Here is a 22,864-nt window from a genome sequence, read left to right as displayed (position 1 = left end):
TTGATAACTGCTGTACGTTCTCACAACTTTTTTCAAGACACCACATGAAGGGGTTTCCATTTTAATACAGAATAATAATAGATGTATTCAAAATATTTTTTGAAATCCTGTCTACACATTGTCTGTAAATGTGCACCGTGGTCTGTAGTTAATCACTCATTTTAAAAACAAAGTATCTGCTAAATAATGGCTGACTGTACATGAATATTGCTAATAGTCTATGAATAGGGTACACTGATAAATAATATGCACATGAGCATGAGTGATATATTTTTACAAATCATAGCAGAATTAAGATCTCACCAATCCTTCTAAACAGTACTTTCATCAATGTTTATGAAGAACATTTCCAGAAAATGAACTCTCTAAATGTATTTATTTATGCTTCTGTGCTTATTTGGCTGGTATATATCTGCCCTCCACTTTGGCAATCTAGGGTTCAGTTCCAAACTTGGACAGGAACACAGTGTAATACCAAAAAACGTCCTATCAAAAGGACCCCTAACACCGAATTCACCTAAATCTGTAACATGATTAATATTGCATCTAGCTACGAATAAGAGAGTCTGCTAAATGTCTGCTGTGCTGACAGTATCATGTAGGAATAATCCAAGAAGATTTTAGGTATATAGAATTACAGTATTCAGGTTATGTGTGTTCACTACAAAGGATGGGTTAAATGCAGAAGACACATTTTGTTGTATGTTGTACAATGAAAAATTTATGTACATGTACATTTGCATTTGAAAAACAATTGGTCCATTGGGGACATCTAGTGGTAAAGATCTGCAATAGTTAAAAACTGGACAGTTATCTAAAGGGAGATGTATTAATAAATTAAAATGCGTTAAAATATAACTTTACCATTAGCTGGTTAGGTCAGATAACCAGAGACACAGACTGTTTGATATTCGGTCTAATGATGAATGGACTCAAGATATGAAGGATTTATTTCCAAAATGCATTAAAGCAAGTTTTCGTCTATTTTTGTTTATCAGTTGAATAAGCTTGTGAGCTTTATATACAACAGCACCATTCCAGCATAAAACAAAAAGTATATTTTTGATACATTGTTATATTAAAAGTAAATGGCGATTTTATTGTACATTATTTATTTTTATTTATGTATTTATTTAGTTTCTATTTATTAGTAATAACAAATTTGGGGATCATTTTAAACAGAATGTTTCCAGTTTTGTACACAATTTAAAACTGGAGAGGTACTGTGTACTATTTCTTCTGAGCCTGTTTATACGGTAAATGATTCTTCTGAAATGTGATAATAACATTTTCTACAGGTTTAGAGACAGTCTTGGTACGAGCTGTGTGTTAATTGGAAGATCAGTGCCTGAAAAATACGCCTTAAAGATCTTGACCAATCATAGCGCAGGTAGGCGTGGTTTATGGTGGGAAAAGGGCGGGAAGAGAAATAACACGTTAAAAACATCAGATGAATGAAGGAGCGCTGTCACTCCACCGCTTTTTCTGCTTCAGCCAGGACACGCTTTACCTCTACTGAATTTCTACTGAAGTTTTCACTGATATATTATTTTTAAAAGCTGAACACATTCAGGAAGGGAGGAAAAAGAAGAAAATCATGTGCGACTGCGATAACAACTCTGAAGACCTGAAAGGGGAGAAAAACGGACGTGTTCTGGTGGAGAGTAACATCACAGAAGACCACAAGGAGAGTTCTCCAGAGAACCCCCAGGAGTGCAGCACCCGTCTATACAAGAGAAGATGGCTCATAGTGTTTCTGTTCAGCTCCTATTCTCTGTGCAATGCCTTCCAGTGGATCCAGTATGGAATCATCAATAACATCTTCATGCACTTCTACAGTGTCAGCTCCTTTGCCATAGACTGGATGAGCATGATCTACATGCTCACCTATATCCCTTTCATATTCCCAGTCACTTGGCTCTTGGATAAGAAGGGCCTGAGGGTTGTGGCCCTGGTGGCCAGCTCCATAAACTGCCTCGGGACATGGATCAAAGTGGTCAGTGTCAGACCTCACCTGTTCTGGGTGACCATGCTGGGTCAGTTTGCTTGCTCCTTTGCTCAGGTCTTCATTCTTGGGATGCCCTCCCATATCGCCTCTGTGTGGTTCGGCTCAGGAGAAGTGTCCACTGCTTGCTCCATTGGAGTGTTTGGAAACCAGGTGAGGTTTAGATTTTATAAGCATGGATAGGTAGACTGAGGAAAGCATCCAAAACCATTTTCAAGTGAGCATAACGGTTTGGACATTGTATAAATCCCTATGTGAAATTTGAACACCCCTCGTAAATTCATGTCTTAATGATTTTATTAAAAGAAAATAATTAAACACATACTCAAGGAGCATACTCAGACTTATGTCTTGTGATGTAACTTGAAAGCAGAGGTCATTTTTCATGACAGATCTGGTCAGTAATGGCTTTTACTGATTAGCTGATCAGAGAGTTGCTCAAGTGTTAACCGTACTTATAACAATAAATATCCTTTACTATGTTTATGCAATGCTATGCCTGTTCTTACAACAGCTTTCAGCTGACGGTGCTTCCTGATTACCCTAAAAAATCTATAGGATCAGTCACTACTGTTCCGAAATCTCCTTTTCTCCTGCTTCTTTTTTGTGGGAAAATGTAATTGCCTCTAAGTGCAGTTGAATAGACCAAGCAGATTAAAACCATTCTCAAAGAAGCATGCTCGTTTTCTCATTTGCATATGACTGAGTATGACTGAATCATATAAAAGAGGTTTTTTTTAAAGCCGTCTTTCCGTATAAATCTGAACAATGGAAAGCCAGTCTTGTTTTATTCGATCAAGCAGAAGTCAGTAATATAGCATTAGTTTGAGTAAATGTTGGGCTTATTGTTGACTTTGAAAAATAATACCTCAAGGGATTGGTGAATTATGTTATGTTGTTTTTCATTATTGTTATAAATTACATCCCATTTCTATGTGTAAACTGCGGATATTGTATGGAATCAATGTTCAAAGCATTGACCACCTAGTGTTTCATTGCAAAGTAATGAGCCTTGTTTAACTGGATTGGAAGAAATGTTGGTACCTCTGTAGAATACGACTGCACTTATAGAAGTTTATACATGTTTATATAAAAAAATAATAATTAATAATCAGTTACAACAAATATATAGAAAGGGCAGAAGTGACCTGCTATTTGCTAAATAATGAACCCACATCCATCTACACTGTTGGACCTCAGATCTTGTCGGACACTGACCTTACTTTCTCTTCTCCATCAGTCGACATTTAGCCAGTCAACTTCATCATATGTTTGTTAGTAAGTTAAATTATCTTCCAACAGATCTGAGTCGTTTTAGATGTTAATGACAATGTGGTTCACCTTAACCTATGAAATGAATGAATGAATGAATGAAGTAAATTTCAAATCTCAGCATATTTTTTACTTTTTATTTTGACAATTTTAGTAAGATGGTACTTTCACTATTTAGCAAATATCAGGTCACTGTTGCCCTTTCTATATACGCTACAAATGATTAATAATGAGATGTATGATGTTTCACTACTGCTTATTTTTTCAGCTTCAGTTTCTTAAACTGCACAAAAACTTAAAACTCTGATGCATGTTATGTTTCGAGAAAACATACTGAAGTAGGTAATCATGTATTTCTGCTATATTGCTTACCACTTACTCAAGCAGACGTGAAAATGTCATTCGCAAATTAGTGAAACGGAATCAGGTCAGAAAACTAGAACTGCAGTGGTACAATCTTTCAGTACATCTAGCATCTATCAGCATTAAAAATGAAATCAGGTTTACTCTACATGCTTTAAAACGGAGATGCTGAAAATTCTTTATACATAACATGATCTAAGATTCTTTTTTGGTAGATTTGTTAAAGAGTGTGTTTTTTCATTTTGATGTTAATGTATTCTGAAAAAAAATATTGAATTTTAAATATTGAAAATGAAATCAAATTAAGTGACAAAACAAAGAAAATAGAAATGTGAATGATTACAAAATAATCCCTATAAACTTATTCCTGGTGGTTTTCCTCTGTGACAGTTCTCAAGTTACTGCACTCTGCATAAGTGTCAGCACAAAATCAGATTGACTTGTTTCATTCCATGTTTTCAGAATTAAAAACTTAAAAACAAAATACTTGTTATATTTTACAGTTTGAGGGTTGGTAGGAGTTCCCCAAATTAGTGTGCCCTCCAAATAAAATTCTGCACCTGTGTATCATTGCCACAATATCACTATTCACATAAACTTGATGAAAATGGTGGTACATGCGTACTGATTCAGGCAGGCACATGTGGAAAATGACCACTCAGATTGGTTCTGGAGGCAACACTGCCTTAGAGGCAGGAGGAATGTTATTGGGTACCAGCCAACATGCGGTGATGAACGTGATTGGTTAAAATGGATTGGTCAGAGATTCTCTAATACAGCGCTAATTAAGCTGGTAAAACTACACTTCGACCAGTCTGTTTGTCTGACTGCTAGAAATTACCCTGGAAAAACTGATGTGGAATACATTTTTTTTACTGTACATTTAGTTCTGTTTTATAATTTCTTGGAAGTGCTTCCTCAGATTAAGATGCAGAATGTTATAATGATCTGCTGCCTCTGAGGCAGATACTGAATAAGTACATTCCTGCACACTTAAGTTATGACTGCTCTGAAGGAGCTACAGAATGTTATACAATAATGCTCTTCTGCTTCAGAGGATGTAGAGCATTAGCATTTGTGAGTCTGCAGCTTCTTCAGAAGCAACAAGCATAAATAAATCAAGTGTGCAAAGTGCACTTCCTTTGAATCTGCCTCATAGGCAGCTGAATTTTATTGTATTATATTCTACAGTTTCCTCTGAGGCAGCAGTTATAACACAAATGTGCAGAAAGTACTTCTTCAGAATCTGCCTTAGAGGCAGCTGAGCATTCTGCAGTTTCCTTGGAGGCACTGAGTTACATTATCCTCCAGTACTTATGTTTTTGCAACACTCCTAAAAAAATTATGGAACAGAACTAAGTGTACAGTATGTTGCCAATGCGTTCAAATTATTTTTTGCCAGTAAGAGCAGGCAAAAAACAAGGGTCTAGGCAGAGTTTTACTGGTTAATGGCACTGTATTTATAAGTCTCTGCCTAATCTACAGGGTGGGTCATTTATATGAATACACCTTAAACTTTTCAACATGGGTGGCGTCCATGGCGGCCATTTTGAAGTCTTCAAAATGGCCACCATGGTCACCACCCACCTTGAAAAGTTTCCACACTTCCATATACTCCCATATACCAAAAACAGGAAGTTAATATCACCAACCATTCCCATTTTATTAAGATGTATCCATATAAATGGCCCACCCTGTATTTACAAATAACAAATAACATTCATCTCGCCTGTTGGCTGATAACCAATTACGTTCCTTCTGCCTCGAAGGCAGCATCGCCTCCAGAACCATTTTGAGTAGTGATTTTGCACATGTGCTTCAGAGCACCACATTAACAGGATGTTAACTGACTACATTCGATTACTGGTAAGCTATATTAAATTCATAGTTCCATTACCAAAAGAGAAGACTTGTTGATTTAATTTAAAGGCAATATTTATGTATCCCGAGTTAAGGCCATTACTGCATCTGTTAATGTAGGGTGTGATTATTTGTGTTTATTGGGGGATGCCATATTTGGCAGACAGCACGCTTGGACCATTTTGTGCCATTACAGTTTACTAACCTAAAGCACTAAACACTTCTGCTGGTTCAGTGACTCAGTGATGTGAGGATCCCTCATAGACCCTGCAACCCAGGAGGCCAATTTGTCACCACTATTCATTTCCTTGTCTTCTAGTCTCCTTGTGACCCAGAAATATTTGCTAATCTGCCCTGTCAAGTGCTATTTCAGTAGCCCAGGAGAAGAGTGGAGGAAGATAAAATTTACATCAAAGATTTCCTTTGGCAAGGGTGTGCTAAATGTTACTTTCTTTCTGAAAGAGAATTGCATCTTTTGGTGAAACTCATACATGTCAGTAATGTGCTAAAGATGCACATTTTACATGGGAGGAAAATGTCCCCATTCTTTTTTTAGAAACTGAGCAATGTGTATAGACAACTTTAGCCCATATATCGATGCTGAGTTACTAATTAATGTCCAGAATAAATATGAGGTTATATGTCTTGGACTAGTTTTTTGTCTCTCTCTGTGGGATAGCCTACTTCTGTTTGGCTTTAAGTCAAGTTAAATTTACATCATGTCAAAGCACATTTAATGAGTCACTGCATTTATCTGTGACATGGATGGCCCATAAAGGTCCCATAGATGCCAATGCCTTCGTGTATGAGTCATGCATTCTGTTACTTTGTTGAAGGCGGTTTCCGACATTTAACACAATAGTCTCTACACAGAAAACCGGTTCAGGATTGTCCTGTTTCTTGTCTTTACTCCTGTGATGTGAACTCCACTCTGTTCAAAAAGGCTTTGAAAAATAAGCTAAGGAGAACAGATATATGTCTGTTGAATAAGATGAAACACCCAACAGTATGGATTTGAACATTTACACTGAAGTCTTTAGTGTAATTTTCTTATACTCTGAATTTTGCACAGCACTGCATATCACAGGTCATCTAGTGCACATTGTACATTGTTGAAATACTGTCCACATATTTTCCAAGATTTGTTTTGATAAGGACATTATTTAACTTCCATATGGTTTGAATATTTATCTTGACACATTACCTGACACAGAAAGAACCCCCTGTTGACAAGAACCTGCAGCACATACACTTTTCATTATCCGGTGTGTTGACATAACTTTTAGTGAGCAAGCATAGAGGTCACATCTTAACTGCAGAAATGAATCAGTAGCATTTCAGTATTAAGTGTGACCAAAAACACTATGGTTTTCTTTGCTCTGTAATGACCATTAGTCCAAATGTATGACACATGCACACAGCGAGTCAAGTGATTTATTCTGACCTAATTTTTAAGAGGCTTCTTCTGGCTTGTGAACTTTGTATACATGCAAAGTGTGGAAAGTAGGTTTTCCTTTTCTTTTTTTCTTTTTTTTTTTGTGTCAGTAATATATGTAGTTAATCAGCTGCTTTTGCAAGGCCCTGTCACATGACCAAAGTGATTAGACTCTTTCAAATACAAGGGCACTGAGTAGACTCATACAAACAGAAGTGTATGAGAGATAGTACGGCTTTGGGTTTGGAGGAGTTGTCTTGGTGCTAAAAAGACTTCTAAAGCAAATTAAGCTTTACATACAAGGACATAAAATCTCCAGAAGGCTAAATGTTAATATAAACCAAAGGGTCCAGAAAGCTAAGGGCTTCTAAAACCCAAGGCTCCAAAAAGTTCCAGAAAGACAAAATGTTTCAGAAAGTTAAAGGCTGTAGGAGACTCAAGACTCCAAAAGGCACAGCGTCAGGCAAGAGAGACGAAAATGGAATCTGTTTCCTTAGAGCAAGACAGCAAAGGCCCAAGTGTTGGCTTAAATTGGAACAGAAGGTTGTCCTTGCCTGGCAACACTCAGCTACAGGCCAGGTCATCAAGCCCAGTAATGCTGTTTCCTCTGGTGTAGACCAAGGTCTACAAGTGCCAGTGGCTCGTACTGCTGCTGTTCAGCATTTATTTCATGAGCCATGCCTTCATGTGATTTTGTGTGTTTAATCAGCAGTGTCTTTTTGCACTTTTATAACATCAGCATCTTTACCATTGGCTTGCCATAATTTACATGCATCGTACTCATTGGGCCCACTCAGCTACTATAGCAACAGGGAAGTATTTTTATTTGGATCTGCCATTAACTGTATTGCGGATTGGGTAAGACCCATGGGGGTAACCCCCCGTGACATGTTCCCCGTTACCGTTTTGGGTAAGACTGTGTTCTCTGTAGCTTCATGATGTTTTATTGGTATACCCTGCTACTTAGCCTTAGTAGGGTTTGGTAACAAAGAAGTTTTCACCGTCTGCTCCATTTGAGTTCTTGGAAACCAGCTGTGTCCATATTTGCTTTCTGTGCTTATTTAATGTTCTTTCATCCAGTATTGTTGTTTCTTTTCATTAGGGTATCCCTGGGGGTGCACACTGTGAGGAGGGTGCATCGAGTGCACTTTATTTCTTGCACATAGTGTGGCAGAATGTGATATGAGCACTGGGAAGTTATGAAAATAAAGCTTTAAAAATAAAGCAAGGATGTCACCCGGTTGATCCCATTGAAACTTTGACCTATTGTTGCTTTCTAATGACCAAATATGTTGTTGCCAATTTTATCCCTTCTTTTTGTCTCATATTTTAGATAAAAGGATTTGTGAGGGTCTTTTGTGACAAGTTCTTGGGGGACACAAAATGTTTTTGAAATTTCAAAAATTTTGAATTTTGAAAATTTTGCAATCACAAGATAACCGTTTAAGTTCAAGATCACTATGATGTAAATAAAACCAATCAGTATTTTTTGTTTTCATTGATTCTAATCAACAGCAAATTGGTCATGTTGATAATAAATTGATTTTGTTCTTTCTTATTTTATTAACAGTCAAGTGAAATCACCATGTGACGTAGTTTTGGGAGCCAGACCATTCCCCAATTACCTATCCACCACTTCATATATATACTCCTTCACTCACACTTCGTCCCCATATTAAGTAACGTTGCACCCACCAACTCATTCATTAATTCTTTTTGGCCAATAAGGAGGGGAGGGTAGGTCCATGCTAGCAAAGTAAGCAGTTAATCTGAATGTTGGAGAAAGCCTTTTTAAATAATCAGTCATAAAAAAATGTTTTTAAAGCCGTTTGATAGTTACAGATAAAGTTTTTTACTTGGCAAGATACATTTATACAAATTCATGCTCTTCACACACATCTGGCTTCATACCCAACTGTTACCTTTCTCTAGTCCATTAGCACACATACCAATTTGAGTGATAGGAATTCTATGCACTTGTAATTTCTTGCCCTTTACGTGCATCAGCGAGGTCACCCTAAAGTTACAGACCCCAGATTCTTGTTTGTTTACATCATCCATATTAGGTAATAGTAATTTCTTAATTGATATGCATTTGCCTTCATTCAGCATGGTGTTCTTGCACCATAGAGAGTATGTGTCTGTTAATATAAACAACCTATGATTATTGTTAAGAAAAAACAGTCTGTACAAATCTCATAAAATTCTATATCACGTGATTGTGCCAATTTCTATTTCTTGTCCCTTCATCTAATAATATTTGTTGCTGTTTATTAGTGGTAGTTTTAGTGTTCTCCTTCAGTCCCATTACTTGTATTGAATGTGTTTAAAGTATGTGGAGCTGTCAGCTTTATATACACTATTAACTCTATTTTTTATTCATAATTTTGCGGCAGCTTGGCATTGCCATTGGATTCCTGGTGCCACCTATTCTTGTGCCCAATGTAGAAGACATGGATGAACTGGCTTACCACATCAGCATCATGTTCTATATGACAGCTGGAGTGGCCACAGTCCTGTTCATTCTGGTTATCATTGGTAAGACAATTTAGACCATTCTCAGGCTGTTTCATATTCGGATCATTTTAAATGTAACAGGTCTAAACATTACGTATGTACTGATACACACAACCCATGATTCTGTACTGTTCACACTATTAGTTTCAAGATTCCATTATCAGCTATTGTTGCACAACTTTCAAAACTAGAGCTGGGAGACAAGAGGAATTGGTGCAGATTGTTTCCAAATTTTAATGATTCAGACAATGCATCTGCATCAAATCACATAATGAACTGTCAGTTCTTCAATATCAGAGTGTAATGATGCCTTGCTTTACCTCTACTCAAACAAATGGGTTTTTCATTTAAAAATGAAAAAAAAAATGGCTACACATAAAATTGCTTGAAATTAATATATTTTAAATATATATTATTTCATTACTTTATTGCAGTTTCACGTTGTAGTGGAATTATAGAAAAATGTAAGACAAAACATATGATGTATATTTAATAAGTAATATTTAGTTTAATATAGGTTTTTGTGGTAAATCATATTTCCCCACTGTTCTGTAGTGACAGTTTTTAGTGTCTGTAAATGTGCCATTGTTACTTCTTCAAAATGCACACCAGGAACAGGGACTCTTAACAAGAATATTTCCTGGCTTTATAATCAGCAGTGTAGAAAATATTTATTTGATTGCTAGTGGTCTATCAGTTCTATGTGCTAATCTGTCATTAATTGCCACGTTGCTCTTTTGATGGTTGTACAGGATCATATTTCTGGTGACTCATTGTTTATCAGTGCCAGTTAGGTATGATTATTGTTGTGACTCAGTGTTTCATAGATATTGTGTTCTGTATGGGTTATGTGGGGGTACTTTTTTTACTAAATACTGTTTTCATGTGTGTTTACCTGATTGTTAACAGTCATATTTTGCCTGTGTGCTGCAAAAACTGTGGGCTCATTAAAAGGGAAAAGGGGAGTATAGCTTTGGTTATCTTATCTCTGCAGTAGTGTAGGGTGAGTTCAGGCATTCCCTGCCTTTATTCACTTCTTAAATTTGGTCTTGAAAAAATAAAAAAAACACCACAGATGTTCATACAGAGCACAAATGTATGCACTCGTCTCTACTATCTGTGAAATAGCCACACGGTCAATAAACACACATTACAAAAAGTAATGTTTAAAGAATTGCAAGGGAATTTCTTATGCTCTTGAATAACTTTTTTATGTACTTTGTTCAGGTTTTATTGGTTCATTGTCATGACATGTCATATATATATATATATATATATATATATATATATATATATATTATTATTTTTTTTTTTAGAGAGCATTTCATAGACCCAATTTACAGCAGCAGTGGTAAAGTAACATACATAAATAAAAGGGACAAAATGTAATAAAATGCATAAAAACATAATAGGTTGTTGTAAATAAGAAATGATAATTAACATGCATATGAATGAATCAAAGTGGTTTATTTTTTGGAAATACACTGTATTTTTTATAATACTTGTATTGTTTTAGAGTCTAAGCATGATTCGCACTAGTTGCTGAGTTATACTAAATCATGTGTTTATCTTTCAGTGTTTCAGGAGAAGCCAGCTGTCCCTCCTTCTCAGGCCCAGGCAGCAATGAGAAACACGTCTCCTCAGGACTACTCTTACATGGCCTCTATTAAGAGACTCATCCATAACAAACCTTTTGTCTTGCTTGTAGTCACTTATGGTAGGTGTCACAAATACAGGAATAGACTGTTTATTTGTGTTAGTCTTTACATTCTTCCAATAACTGCTTTCTTTTGAAACTAATGGTGGGTGTTATGCCAAAATATATTGTCATATAGATATTTTACTACTATATTTTGTCACACGGATTAGTACCATGGTTTTATAGGGCGAATTTAAAAATATGTCAGCAAACCCCAATATAATAGAAATTCACTAGCAACACAAAATATTATTTTTTACATTGATAGTGCCTCCATGTTGTCACTTGACTAATAAATAGATAAGGGTAATTCTGGGTGTTGTGTTTAAGAATGTGAGTGTTCTCTGTCTCTGTGGTCCATTACTACAGTGTTTTTGTAAAATGTAAACTATTGTAGATATTTGGTTCCAGATTTTAGAAATAAATTGGCTTAACAAAAATAGATCAGCTTGAGCCACATTTTACTATTTTATATGAACCTGGAAATCGCAATTTCAGATCTACTATAAGATCTATAAACCATCCAGGACAATTTGGCTTATATAAGTAGATTCAAGACAATTATCATGGAATCACAGTAACCTGCTGTTGTGCATTATGCATGATGTAATGATGACAATTATCCAATACACTGATCATTGATGATGAATGGAGAATAACTCTAGCTTGTTTTTTTTGTTGTTTTTATTCCTGCAGGATTAAATGTTGGGTGTTTCTATGCAGTCTCCACTCTGCTGAACAGGATGATCATTGACCACTATCCTGTGAGTCACTACCAATCTTATCTAATCCACCCCTCTGATTACCTCACTGGCCACGTTCTCTGGATGAGGCACAAGGGCCTTAGGACATGAATTTTGTCATCCTTAGTTACTCTTCCCTAGGGACAGTATACTGTCTCTGCATACATCCAGTGGGTTCTTGAAGGATAATGTTACAAAAAACAAATGAAACATTGGAACAATATAAGTAATGCTAATAAAGCTAGAAAGTGATTATTACTTGTGTTTAAATAAAAGTAACAAAACTTGTTTAATATCTTTTCAGACCATTATGATTCTAGTCCCAACTTGTTTTTTGGATGTTCTTGCAGTGATCAATTTTAGTATGAATTAATATTTACCAATACATAATTAAGTTGATAAAGCTAAACATATGATGTATAATTTTCTTTTAAATAAAGGTAAAAGTTGGATTTGGCAACATTCATTTTTACATATCTTTTTTATTAGTGTTTATTTAGTTTTGTATATTACTGTGATACAACTAAAATTCTATAACCACTCTACAACTATTGAAGAGGGTGCAAGCTTTATAAACTGCTATGCCACAGTCTTCTCACTCACTCAGTGTCGTTCTCCAGTCTATTATTTTGGGTCACTGAAAGGACATTATGACTTTCTTCATGAAATGCTTGTCTCCAAAGATGAGTTATTACTCTGATGAAATGTCGTCCATCATGTTCCCTTCTACAAAAAGCATCTACAAAACATTTTGGACATTGAACAAATCCTTAGCTCTTTAAGGCAAAGGAGAACATAAAAAGATATAACTCTCTCTATAAAGTGAGTTGAGATATGCATATATAATACCAAAAATTCTCAGTCAATATATTTTCTTATTTTAAAAGTTCTGTTACATTTCCATGAAGCTCTATGGGTTGGCTGAGCAGGTAGAGTCACTGTCACACAGCTCCAGTGTCCTAAGGTTGTGGGTTCAAGCCACGCTCCTGGTGACCATCTGTGAGGAGTTCCTCCAGGTGCTCCCATTACCGCCCAAAACATGTTGATGGGTGGATTGGTTACTCACAAGTGTCCATATGTGTGTGTGTGTGATGGACTTGTGCCCCCTTTCCTGCAAAGTTACTACTTCAGAGCTTTGGAATATAATTGATGAAATATAACTGTCATATAAATCAGCATTTCTAATTTTGGACAGGACTGGTTTCAGAATAAGAAATGTATTGTGTTCTGTCAGACAAGTGTATTGATAGAACCTGTGTATTTACCTTGATTTGAGACTCAACAACAAAATGCCTTGGTAGCACTACATAATAACAGGTCTGGATAAATAAAACAAACTCTCTAAAATGTCTTCTTTCTGCTACTCTCAGGGGGAAGAGGTGAATGCTGGAAGGATTGGTTTGACTATCGTCATTGCTGGTATGGTGGGCTCTCTCATCTGTGGAATCTGGTTGGACAAAACTAAAACCTACAAGTACGTCTCAAGTTATCATGACTTTTAACAACGCATTGAAGTAACAATTGAAGTGACAATTGCCATTGGACTTTTGCAAAACTCAAACCTAATCCTTTAGCTAAGGTGCTGGTAATCTGGGTGACCAGGCCCACATTCAAATAATTCCTTCACAGTTTTACAAACTGTGAGGTGCTGTGGGAAGTATAGCCAAGTCTGTTGACAGTGTATTGGCTAAAATTAGAGATCAGAGACACCCGGATGTTGTCTGGAAATGACTCTGAAGGCCTCATGCCAGCTGTAACACATAGTGGTCTGTTACACACATGTGGCAGTGGAACTGAGCAGAGTCCTGTGCCAATGCCATCTGCACAGCTCACAGCTGCACCTGTGCTTTAATTATTTCTCTGGTTTTTCTCCAAAATCTGTTATCTTCTCATATCACGTGTGTTTCCACCACTGGCCAAATCTTGAAAAGTTAATACATAAGTTAATACTCTTTTTTTCTGACATAATGAACCTACTGTTTCTTTTAATCCTTCAGAGCTTGAGAGGATTTGGCTAAACAATAACTGCTGCATGCTCTAAAATTCCAGTACAAATTCTTTACATGTTCACACTTGTCAGGGATAACAGCCTTGAAAATGTAGTGTTTTTAAAATTATATTCCACATTATTGCCACATTATTATATTTCATGTTATTGCCACATTTAACTACAGCCTACATGCAGTAAATTAGTATTGTATCCATTTAACACTTGGGTGCAAAATATTAAATTAATTAAATTGTTTTTTTTTAATCCCGTATGGTGGCACGGTGGCGCAGCAGGTAGTGTCGCAGTCACACAGCTCCAGGGGCCTGGAGGTTGTGGGTTCGATTCCTGCTCCGGGTGACTGTCTGTGAGGAGTGTGGTGCGTTCTCCCTGTGTCCGCGTGGGTTTCCTCCGAGTGACTGTCTGTGAGGAGTGTGGTGTGTTCTCCCTGTGTCTGCGTGGGGTTCCTCCGGGTGACTGTCTGAGGAGTGTGGTGTGTTCTCCCTGTGTCCGCCCGGGTTTCCTCCGGGTGACTGTCTGTGAGGAATGTGGTGTGTTCTCCCTGTGTCTGCGCGGGGTTCCTCCGGGTGACTGTCTGCGAGGAGTGTGGTGTGTTCTCCCTTTGTCTGCGTGGGTTTCCTCTGGGTGCTCCGGTTTCCTCCCACAGTCCAAAAACACACGTTGGTAGGTGGATTGGTGACTCAAAAGTGTCCGTAGGTGTGAATGTGTGAGTGTGTGTGTTGCCCTGTGAAGGACTGGCGCCCCCTCCATGGTGTATTCCTGCTTTGCGCCCAATGATTCCAGGTAGGCTCTGGACCCACCGCGACCCTGAACTAGATAAGCGGTTGCAGATAATGAATGAATCCCATATTTTAATTCAAAATTAAATGCTGGGTTTAATTGAAAAATGCTGTTTATTTGCCGGGTTCTGGGATCAACTCCCACCTCAGGAGAATGACTGTAAAGAGTTAGGTCTGTTCTCCCCCTGTCTGCATGGGTTTCTTCTGAGTGCTGCATTTTCCTCCTGCAAAGTAAAAACACACATTGGTAGGTGAACTGACTGTGCAAAGTTGCCCACTGATTACTGTTTGAGTGAATAGACGAGTGATGCTATGTGATGGACTTATGCCTCACCCATCACAACACTAGTCAGGATGCGATCACAGGAAGATCACAGTTTTATATGAACAAAGAACAAATAATGTACCAAACACACTGTTTTTCCAATATGACATTTTTTTTACAATGTTTGATGTAAGTTGCCTGGAGACATTTGCATAGTAACGTTATCTCACACTTCACACAAATCCTCAGGGTTTAAACAGACGGGGTTCAGGAAATAGACCGATAAATGAATCATAGACAAACTACTCTCAAAAGTCCAAAAACAGATCAAGCACTAATCTAAGCTGAGACAGGAACAAGATAAAAACAAGACAGGAATTGACAGGCTAGGACTATGATAACAAACAGATTAAACACAAAGACAACAAGGATAAACACAGGTAGTAAAACAGAGACTTTGTATTGACATTCCCAAACTGAGGGGTATGATGAAGAAAATCAATGAGTCCATGGTTTACTGCAGATTTGTGCGGTAAATGAAAGGGTGGATCCAGATTTAAATGTTCTTATTTAATGTTTGTTTCTGGTAGGCGATGTGCTAACATATACTCATATAGAAAATTAACATTTTGGCCAAGGGTATTAAAATATGAGAGCCTCATTGAAACATTGTTGAAAATTTGTTTCATGTGCATTCATTATCACTTTTAGTTATATTTTATATTTTGTCTGACTTTCCCATAGTGTGCTGTAGCAGTGGAACACTATTCCCATAGTTTTGTCCTAATGATCCTGTTCTTAGTATGCGTCCCTCCAGCCACTGACCATTCCCAGAGATTTACCCTATGGAAGAAACTATTTAGATAAATGAATTATCATGCTAAATAAAGTTCAGCATTTCCAAACTGAGAAGCTTCATATACTTTATATACAACCCATCTCTTCAGTAAATAAGCTTTAAGGTTTTTTTAAAGGGTACGTCCTCCAGTGCCTAAAATTACTGATGTTTTAATATCTCATCTTCTCATCTGCCACATTGGAGAGGAGAGTTATTCACAATATTAGTAGCATTGCAGATACCTAGCTTTGTGTAGGTGGTATTGACACTTGATAAACAGGGCACTGAGGATCCCACAATCCGTTCCAGGGTCCTTCTGTCTAAGACTATGTAGCTCTCTTTTGTTCCACTGTAAACAGTAGTTTGCTCTCTTCATACTTACCAAGAAGTGAAGCCTTTGCTAGGCTTTGTTTTGTTCAAAGTGAGGTAATCAGAGATGTCCACAACAAGGAACATGATGGATTAGTTAGTGCTACCTTCAGAGGATTATTTAGTGCTGTTAAAAGAAGGCAGAACATGTACTGCTTTCAATTCAGTACTGGCCAAACTGAAGTACTAATTATTTTAGTATTTCTTTTTACTTTAATTGTTTTAATTAGGTGTGTAAATCTACCTTAAAATACCAGAGATAGTAGTGATTCAGTTATATTTTGTCTCTAAAAGTATCTCATCTTTATCGACCCAATTAAATAGCCACAGAATAAAACCATCTGCAAGTCAGTGAACACACAGAATACAGACCTCCACAATCAGGACCGAATTTCTTGTCTTATAAGTCTAAACTAAGCCCCAGGCTATTTCCAACAGCAGCAGTGAAGTGGGACATTTTCTTACGCGTGGTTGTCCAGCAGAGTGCTACCTCATAATACACTGTTTGTTTAAAGAGAGCCAGGCCCATGAATGACATTGTTCAGGAATCTTGTTTTTCCTGTGAGAATGGTCATGAATTGGATGTGTATGTGACAGCTGTAGGAGTGGGAAAATGGCAAGAGCTGGAATTTTATGGAGAGAATATTGACTTCTAATGCATAATTGTATTTTTGTTATGTCACAAAAAAAATATCCTCTTTTCCCCTCCAGGCAGACCACACTTGCTGTGTATGTTCTGACTCTAGTTGGCATGCTGATCTACACTTTTACCCTCAGCTTGGGCCATCTCTGGATAGTCTTCATTACAGCAGCATCTCTAGGGTAAAATCTATTACAGTATTTGTCACATAAACACTGCTGCATTTGCTGAGTGTAAGGTACAAGGATCAGTTCAATATGAGACATTGTAAATAGTTGCCAAATACTAGGTAGGGTTTGCTGGATTCAGCAGAATATAAATGGAGAAAATATTGACTGTTTAGGTTTGTTCGAGGAGAAAAGTTCACTTGTGTGGGTGTTTCCGTGTGTCAGACTAGAGAGGATAAACATAATTTACATTTGACATAGAAGTATTTTCTCAAACCTGACATAGATATATAGGCTTGGAGAATTTTCCATTTATTCTTGATTACTGTCCAACTTAAGAAGTGTTTTAAAGCTGTCAACTTAAAATAAGGGCATTTCCTGTATCTTCATACTTACATATTTACAACGAGACTAGCAAATGTTCATACTCTGTACCTATTATTACACAGATTGATTTTTATTTTTGACTACAGATTTTTCATGACTGGCTACCTGCCTCTGGGCTTTGAGTTTGCAGTGGAGCTAACATACCCAGAGTCAGAGGGCACATCTTCCGGCCTGCTCAACTGCTCAGCACAGGTACACTGACCAAATCCCTGTTTGTCACCGGAACTGTCTCTTTTAAAAGACATATTCCAAATCATTTTTACATGCAAATATCTGTAATTCCCAGCCAGTAGTTTACAGGCCTGGTCCTGGAGTGCCTTATGTTAATTTGAGTGATTTTCTGCTCCCAACACGAGTGAACAAGTGAATCACATAAAAAAAAAGCATTTCTTTGAAAAAGGTGCATTAGATCAGGAAATACTAACTATTCAGGGTAGGTGGCACTCCATGGCCAGGGCTGAAAACCTTGAGCAGAACACTGGACCCAGCGACAGAGAACAACAGAAATACACAGAGACACTGCATGTATTAATTGTGCAAGATATCAAATATTGTGATGGAATTCACGGTGAGTTAGAAATGTAACAATATAATTTTCAGTTTTGGTTTAAAAGACATTTCACTGGCATTTACAGTCATTTATTCACTGTCAGAAAAAATATTCGGGTCAGTCAAGTTCTAAACAATGCAAATGCACCTACAATACAGTAGTAAAAAATGGCAAACATTTTTCTAAATAAAGATAAAATTGAAGATTACATTCCCATCTCTAGAGGAAAAGGCCATATAAAACCCATTTCCAGGAAAGTTTGGTTACTGTACAAAATGTTAAAAAATAATGCAATGCTGTGTTTTATTCTAACCCTGAAACTGAAAATAGTCAAATATTTGATAAACATATGAACACATTGAAGTTGATGCCAGTAACATGTTTCAAGAGAGTTATGACAGGGCAGCTAAAGACGGGTAGAGTTGTATAATGCCACAAAAATGAAAAAATAAATAAAATAAATTAATTAATTGTCTGTATCCACTTTTCCAATTCAGGGTGGTGGTGGGTCTGGAGCCTACCAGAAATCACTGTGTACAAGGCAGGAACACACCCAGAAAGGGTGCCAGTCCATCATAGGGCAACACACACACACAACCCCCTAAGGATACTTGAGTCACCAATCCAACTACCAGTTAGCGTTTTTGCACCCTGGGAGGTAACTGAAGCACCTAGAATTGTGAAGGTTTAATTTAGTAAAGGTGCTAAAGTAGTCCAGACGTGTTACCCATTAAAAATAGTTGGTGAGTTCTGAAACCAAAAGCACTATATATGGAGAACCCAAGCTGTTGAGCAGCTGAACTATTATAACAGGCAAAAATTGGAAAACAGTTCACTTTGAAAACTACAGGTCAAACAACTGGTCTCCTCAGTTCCCAAAGACTTACAGAGTGTTGTTAAATGAAGAGGTGATGCAACACAGTAGGACTTAAAAATGGGCAAATATTTTTAAAAACTATTTCTCAATTTCATTGATATTCTGTGTACTATTGTAAATTAAATATAGGGTTTAAAATTCCATCTATTCAACTTATTTCTATATGAAGCCTGACCAATAGTCAGTGGAGTTGTTTCATAGATAAAGAAACAATGGGCTTTTGTTCCCATTTGTCATTACTTAGTAATAAAATCATCAATTTCTTTTAAATCCCTACATTCTGTTCTGAATATCCATGGTACAGGCATGTGGATGACAGTGAGGACACTATAATGAAGACCCCAAGCTGTTGCACAGCTGAAATCTTGCACAAGCAAGAATGGGAAAATATTTCACTTTCAAATCTACAGCAATTGGTCTCATCAGTTCCCAACAAAAGCAATTATATGAAATGTCCAACAAAGACAACACATAAACAGGGGAATTGTATACACTGGCCCAATGCCAACAATTAGCAGGACCAGCTGGGTGTGCTTAGATAAGGGGCGGGGCTACAGAGCAAGGAAAGCAAAAGAAACCAAGACAAGCAAAAAAAGGGGCAAATATTTTTCATAAAACAATAACACACGTCAAATGTTGTCTTTCTTCTACCAATTAAATGTAGAATTTAAATGACTTGCACATCATTGCATTTTGTTTACATTTAGCACAGTGCCCCAACTATTGTGGAAATGTGGTTTGTATATTACATTGAGGAAAACACAAATGCTAAATACTGTGTAAAAAAAATACATTATGTTAAAAACCTTTTGGTCTCAGAACATTCATAACATCCATTTAGGGTCATTTGCCCAATAGCTTTGGGTAATATTAAAATAATAATTTAAATGATCTTAACCTGAATCAAGTTGTACTGATTGATAAGCTTATGCAAATTACTCAGCCAAAAATACTTCATTGTAACAGTGGATACAAGTATGAGCTTTTCTCTAATATAAACATTTTTGTTGGCAAATGGGGAATGTGTCCCAAATACATGCCTGCATTTACTTTGATGGATTATGCAGAGCGCTTGATACAGAGAGAGGGAGAGGGAGAGGGAGAGGGAGAGGGAGAGGGAGAGGGAGAGAGGGAGAGGGAGAGAGGGAGAGGAGAGAGGAGAGGAGAGAGAGAGAGAGAGAGAGAGAGAGAGAGAGAGAGAGAGAGAGAGAGAGAGAGAGAGAGAGAGAGAGAGAGAGAGAGAGAGAGAGAGAGAGAGAGAGAGAGAGAGAGAGAGAGAGAGAGAGAGAGAGAGAGAGAGAGAGAGAGAGAGAGTGTGTGCAGGCAAGGGTGGCATGTGAATGAGAAATTTTACAGAACTCTGTTCATTGGAGTGGAAGGGAGGAACAAAAAAGCAGTGGAAAGATAGATACTCTCTGAGGTTGTGTGCATGAAACTGTCACTGAGAGAGAGAATATGACTGCTGGACTTCACATGTTACATATATCTATATACATAAAACCTTTCTGCTTCTCTGTTCAGGTATTTGGGATTATATTCACAATCTGTCAAGGCATGATCATTGATTATTATGGCACGCTAGCTGGAAACGTCTTCCTTTGCATTTTCCTTTTTTTGGGGAGCATTCTGACAGGTAGGGGACCACTGTAAGCTGAAAATCATCTCCCACACACCTCTTCTCAAAATGCTAAAATAAAAAATAGTCACATATGCTCACGGCTGTCATGTAAATATGGTTGATTTAACAGTATGGTTGCAACACATGAGATCTGTATTTAAAAGTCTTGCACCTGTATATTATCAGGTTAATGGTATGCATAGATAAATAACGCCCTCTAGTGGTTAGCAGTCCTATGCTTTTGGGTTTTTCTGTTATTACTAAACCTTTTTTCACTGCTGCCAAACAGTTTATTGTTTATTGTGATATTTCTTTGGTAATCATACTAAGTACTCGATACAGAACCAGTCGTTTAAATGATGTAGGACTTAAAATCTAAAGATTACGCAGTTCCCTTTAACATCCACAATAATCTGCTACCATTCACTCTCTGAGCATATTATATATTAAGAGCAATAATATATATATATATATATATATATATATATATATATATATATATATATATATATATATATATATATATATATATATATATATATATATATATATATATATTACATGTGTAAACTTTATTGGCTGACAGTTATGACAGCTTGAACTGTGTTACTGAAGACATCATGTTCTCTTGTTCATAGCATTTATAAAAGCAGACCTGCGGCGGCAGAAAGCTAATCAGCCGATTGAGACTCGGGCAGCAGCAGTAAGTGACTATTTTACTGTTGTAGTATTACACTCTGAGCACTCCACCTCATAACTCCTAGGGGTTCAGGCAACTAACTGCTGTTTTCCTCTTTTTTTTTGCTCCACTGGGCATGTAGTATGTTTTTTGTGTGTGTGTGCTGGTGAATACAAAAGCAGACATTATTTCACTCTTTTTCCTTTTTTTTAATGGGGAAACTTGTAATCCAAATGTAGTTTCTCTTTGGTAATATGCAGATACAGAAGTCTAAACTGGTTTGTCCTTACTTTATTTGCATTAAAGCATCATCTCATTTTTACGGTCATTGTCATAACCATAACATCAGTTTAGACAACAGAAAAGTCTGTGCAGTCTAACATAAGATCATATATACCTTGAATGGTACTAGTTTAACTATTTGATTGTCATATACTCTACTAATGAGATGGTGTTTAAGTGATGTTTAAGTGTTTTTTGAAATTTGATTTTAAACACTTGCAATGAGGAAACTGTCTTAATGAAACTGAAGCTGTTAACCATTTAACGGTTCTGAGGAACTTTAGAAAAAGCTTTGGAAGACAGAAGCATTTTGACTGAGTTCAGGGCAATTCAGGACCTATTTTCTGTGAATTAAACTATTGGATAAATACACCTTGTTTTGCTCTGTTTCTTCAGAGGGACTCAGGATGCCAAGAAGGAGGAGTATCTTTACCGCTGAAAGTGGTCAAAGTCTAGGAGTAATGTACTCTCCTAGTGACTCTGTCTCCCCTGAAGATACATCTGCTTATAAAGTGCAGATAGAGAAGGGAGATTCATCATAAGTACACTGAAGAAAATGTGCTTCCCTTTTTTGGGGAGTTTTATGACACAGATTGGGTACTGTATTTGCCACAACATGGATGAATTTAACTAGATGTACTTAATTTAAGAGCCAATGTAATCTATAAAAAATGTAAAAGCACAAACATGTTTTTTTCTAAAATTCAAGGCATAAGAAATGTATTGTGTAACAATAATTACAGGAGTTTACTGTCTATTTATTTATACTAAAATGAAGTGCAATCTATAGTTTATATCATCTATATAATGCACTTTAAAGTTTAGAATTATTTAACCTCTATTTATTTTCTATTTTTATTCTAAAGAATAACTGCTATTCCATCACAGTTTTTAATGTCAGCATTATTGAGATAGTGCTTTTATTAAATGTTACCTGTCCTAAAGATTATGACCCACAACTTAGCACAGATGATGGTTTGGATCTACCCGGTTCTATGTTTAAAATGTACAAGATAAAATGATATGTGCGCATGTATAGCTTCAGTCACCCACTTAAAAGGGACAGATATAACCTTTAATATTTATATAAATTAAAATATAAATTAATAATGAAGTTCAGTGGTTTAGCAAATATTTCTGTTATGATTTCTCCTTAAGGATTTCTGAGCAGGCACCTGTAAGTACCGTTGATGCTATGCATCATATAATTCTCTCTGCCAAGAAAATAGAAATGTTCTGTTCTTGCTGTATTTTGAAAATTGATATAGAATATTTTTGGATTTTTTTTTTTTTGCTTATTTGAAAAGTATCTCTCTACGCGGGCTTACTGTTATCATGAACTTGACTGAAGGACTTGCAGCTAAATGGTTGAACGATCAAACATAAAGCCCTACTGCTTTAATGGTTTGGTTGTGCTCTTGATTGCCCATTACCCTATACATAACATGAGGTTTAAGTGATGTTATACATACTGTTCTGCAATAGTTTGAATCAAGAATATAAACTCCTTC

At 36.7% G+C, this 22,864-nt stretch overlaps 1 protein-coding gene across 1 annotated transcript; it reads left to right on the top strand.

The window, feature by feature from the left end:
• Nucleotides 1–1,597: 1,597 nt before the first annotated feature.
• Nucleotides 1,598–21,960, top strand: flvcr2a (FLVCR choline and putative heme transporter 2a). Its single transcript, XM_066667156.1, has 10 exons — nucleotides 1,598–2,158; nucleotides 9,332–9,473; nucleotides 11,029–11,169; nucleotides 11,848–11,915; nucleotides 13,265–13,368; nucleotides 16,865–16,975; nucleotides 17,434–17,539; nucleotides 20,296–20,407; nucleotides 21,031–21,095; nucleotides 21,750–21,960. Exons 1-10 carry the CDS (start codon nucleotides 1,598–1,600, stop codon nucleotides 21,807–21,809), a joined length of 1,470 nt encoding a protein of 489 aa, XP_066523253.1. The 3' UTR covers nucleotides 21,810–21,960.
• Nucleotides 21,961–22,864: the final 904 nt, after the last annotated feature.

The sequence above is a fragment of the Hoplias malabaricus genome, chromosome 1 (genome assembly GCF_029633855.1).
Source record: "Hoplias malabaricus isolate fHopMal1 chromosome 1, fHopMal1.hap1, whole genome shotgun sequence".
NCBI lineage: Eukaryota > Metazoa > Chordata > Actinopteri > Characiformes > Erythrinidae > Hoplias > Hoplias malabaricus.
The sequence above is the reverse complement of the archived record's forward strand: the minus strand, read 5'-3'. Positions and strand labels throughout refer to the sequence as shown.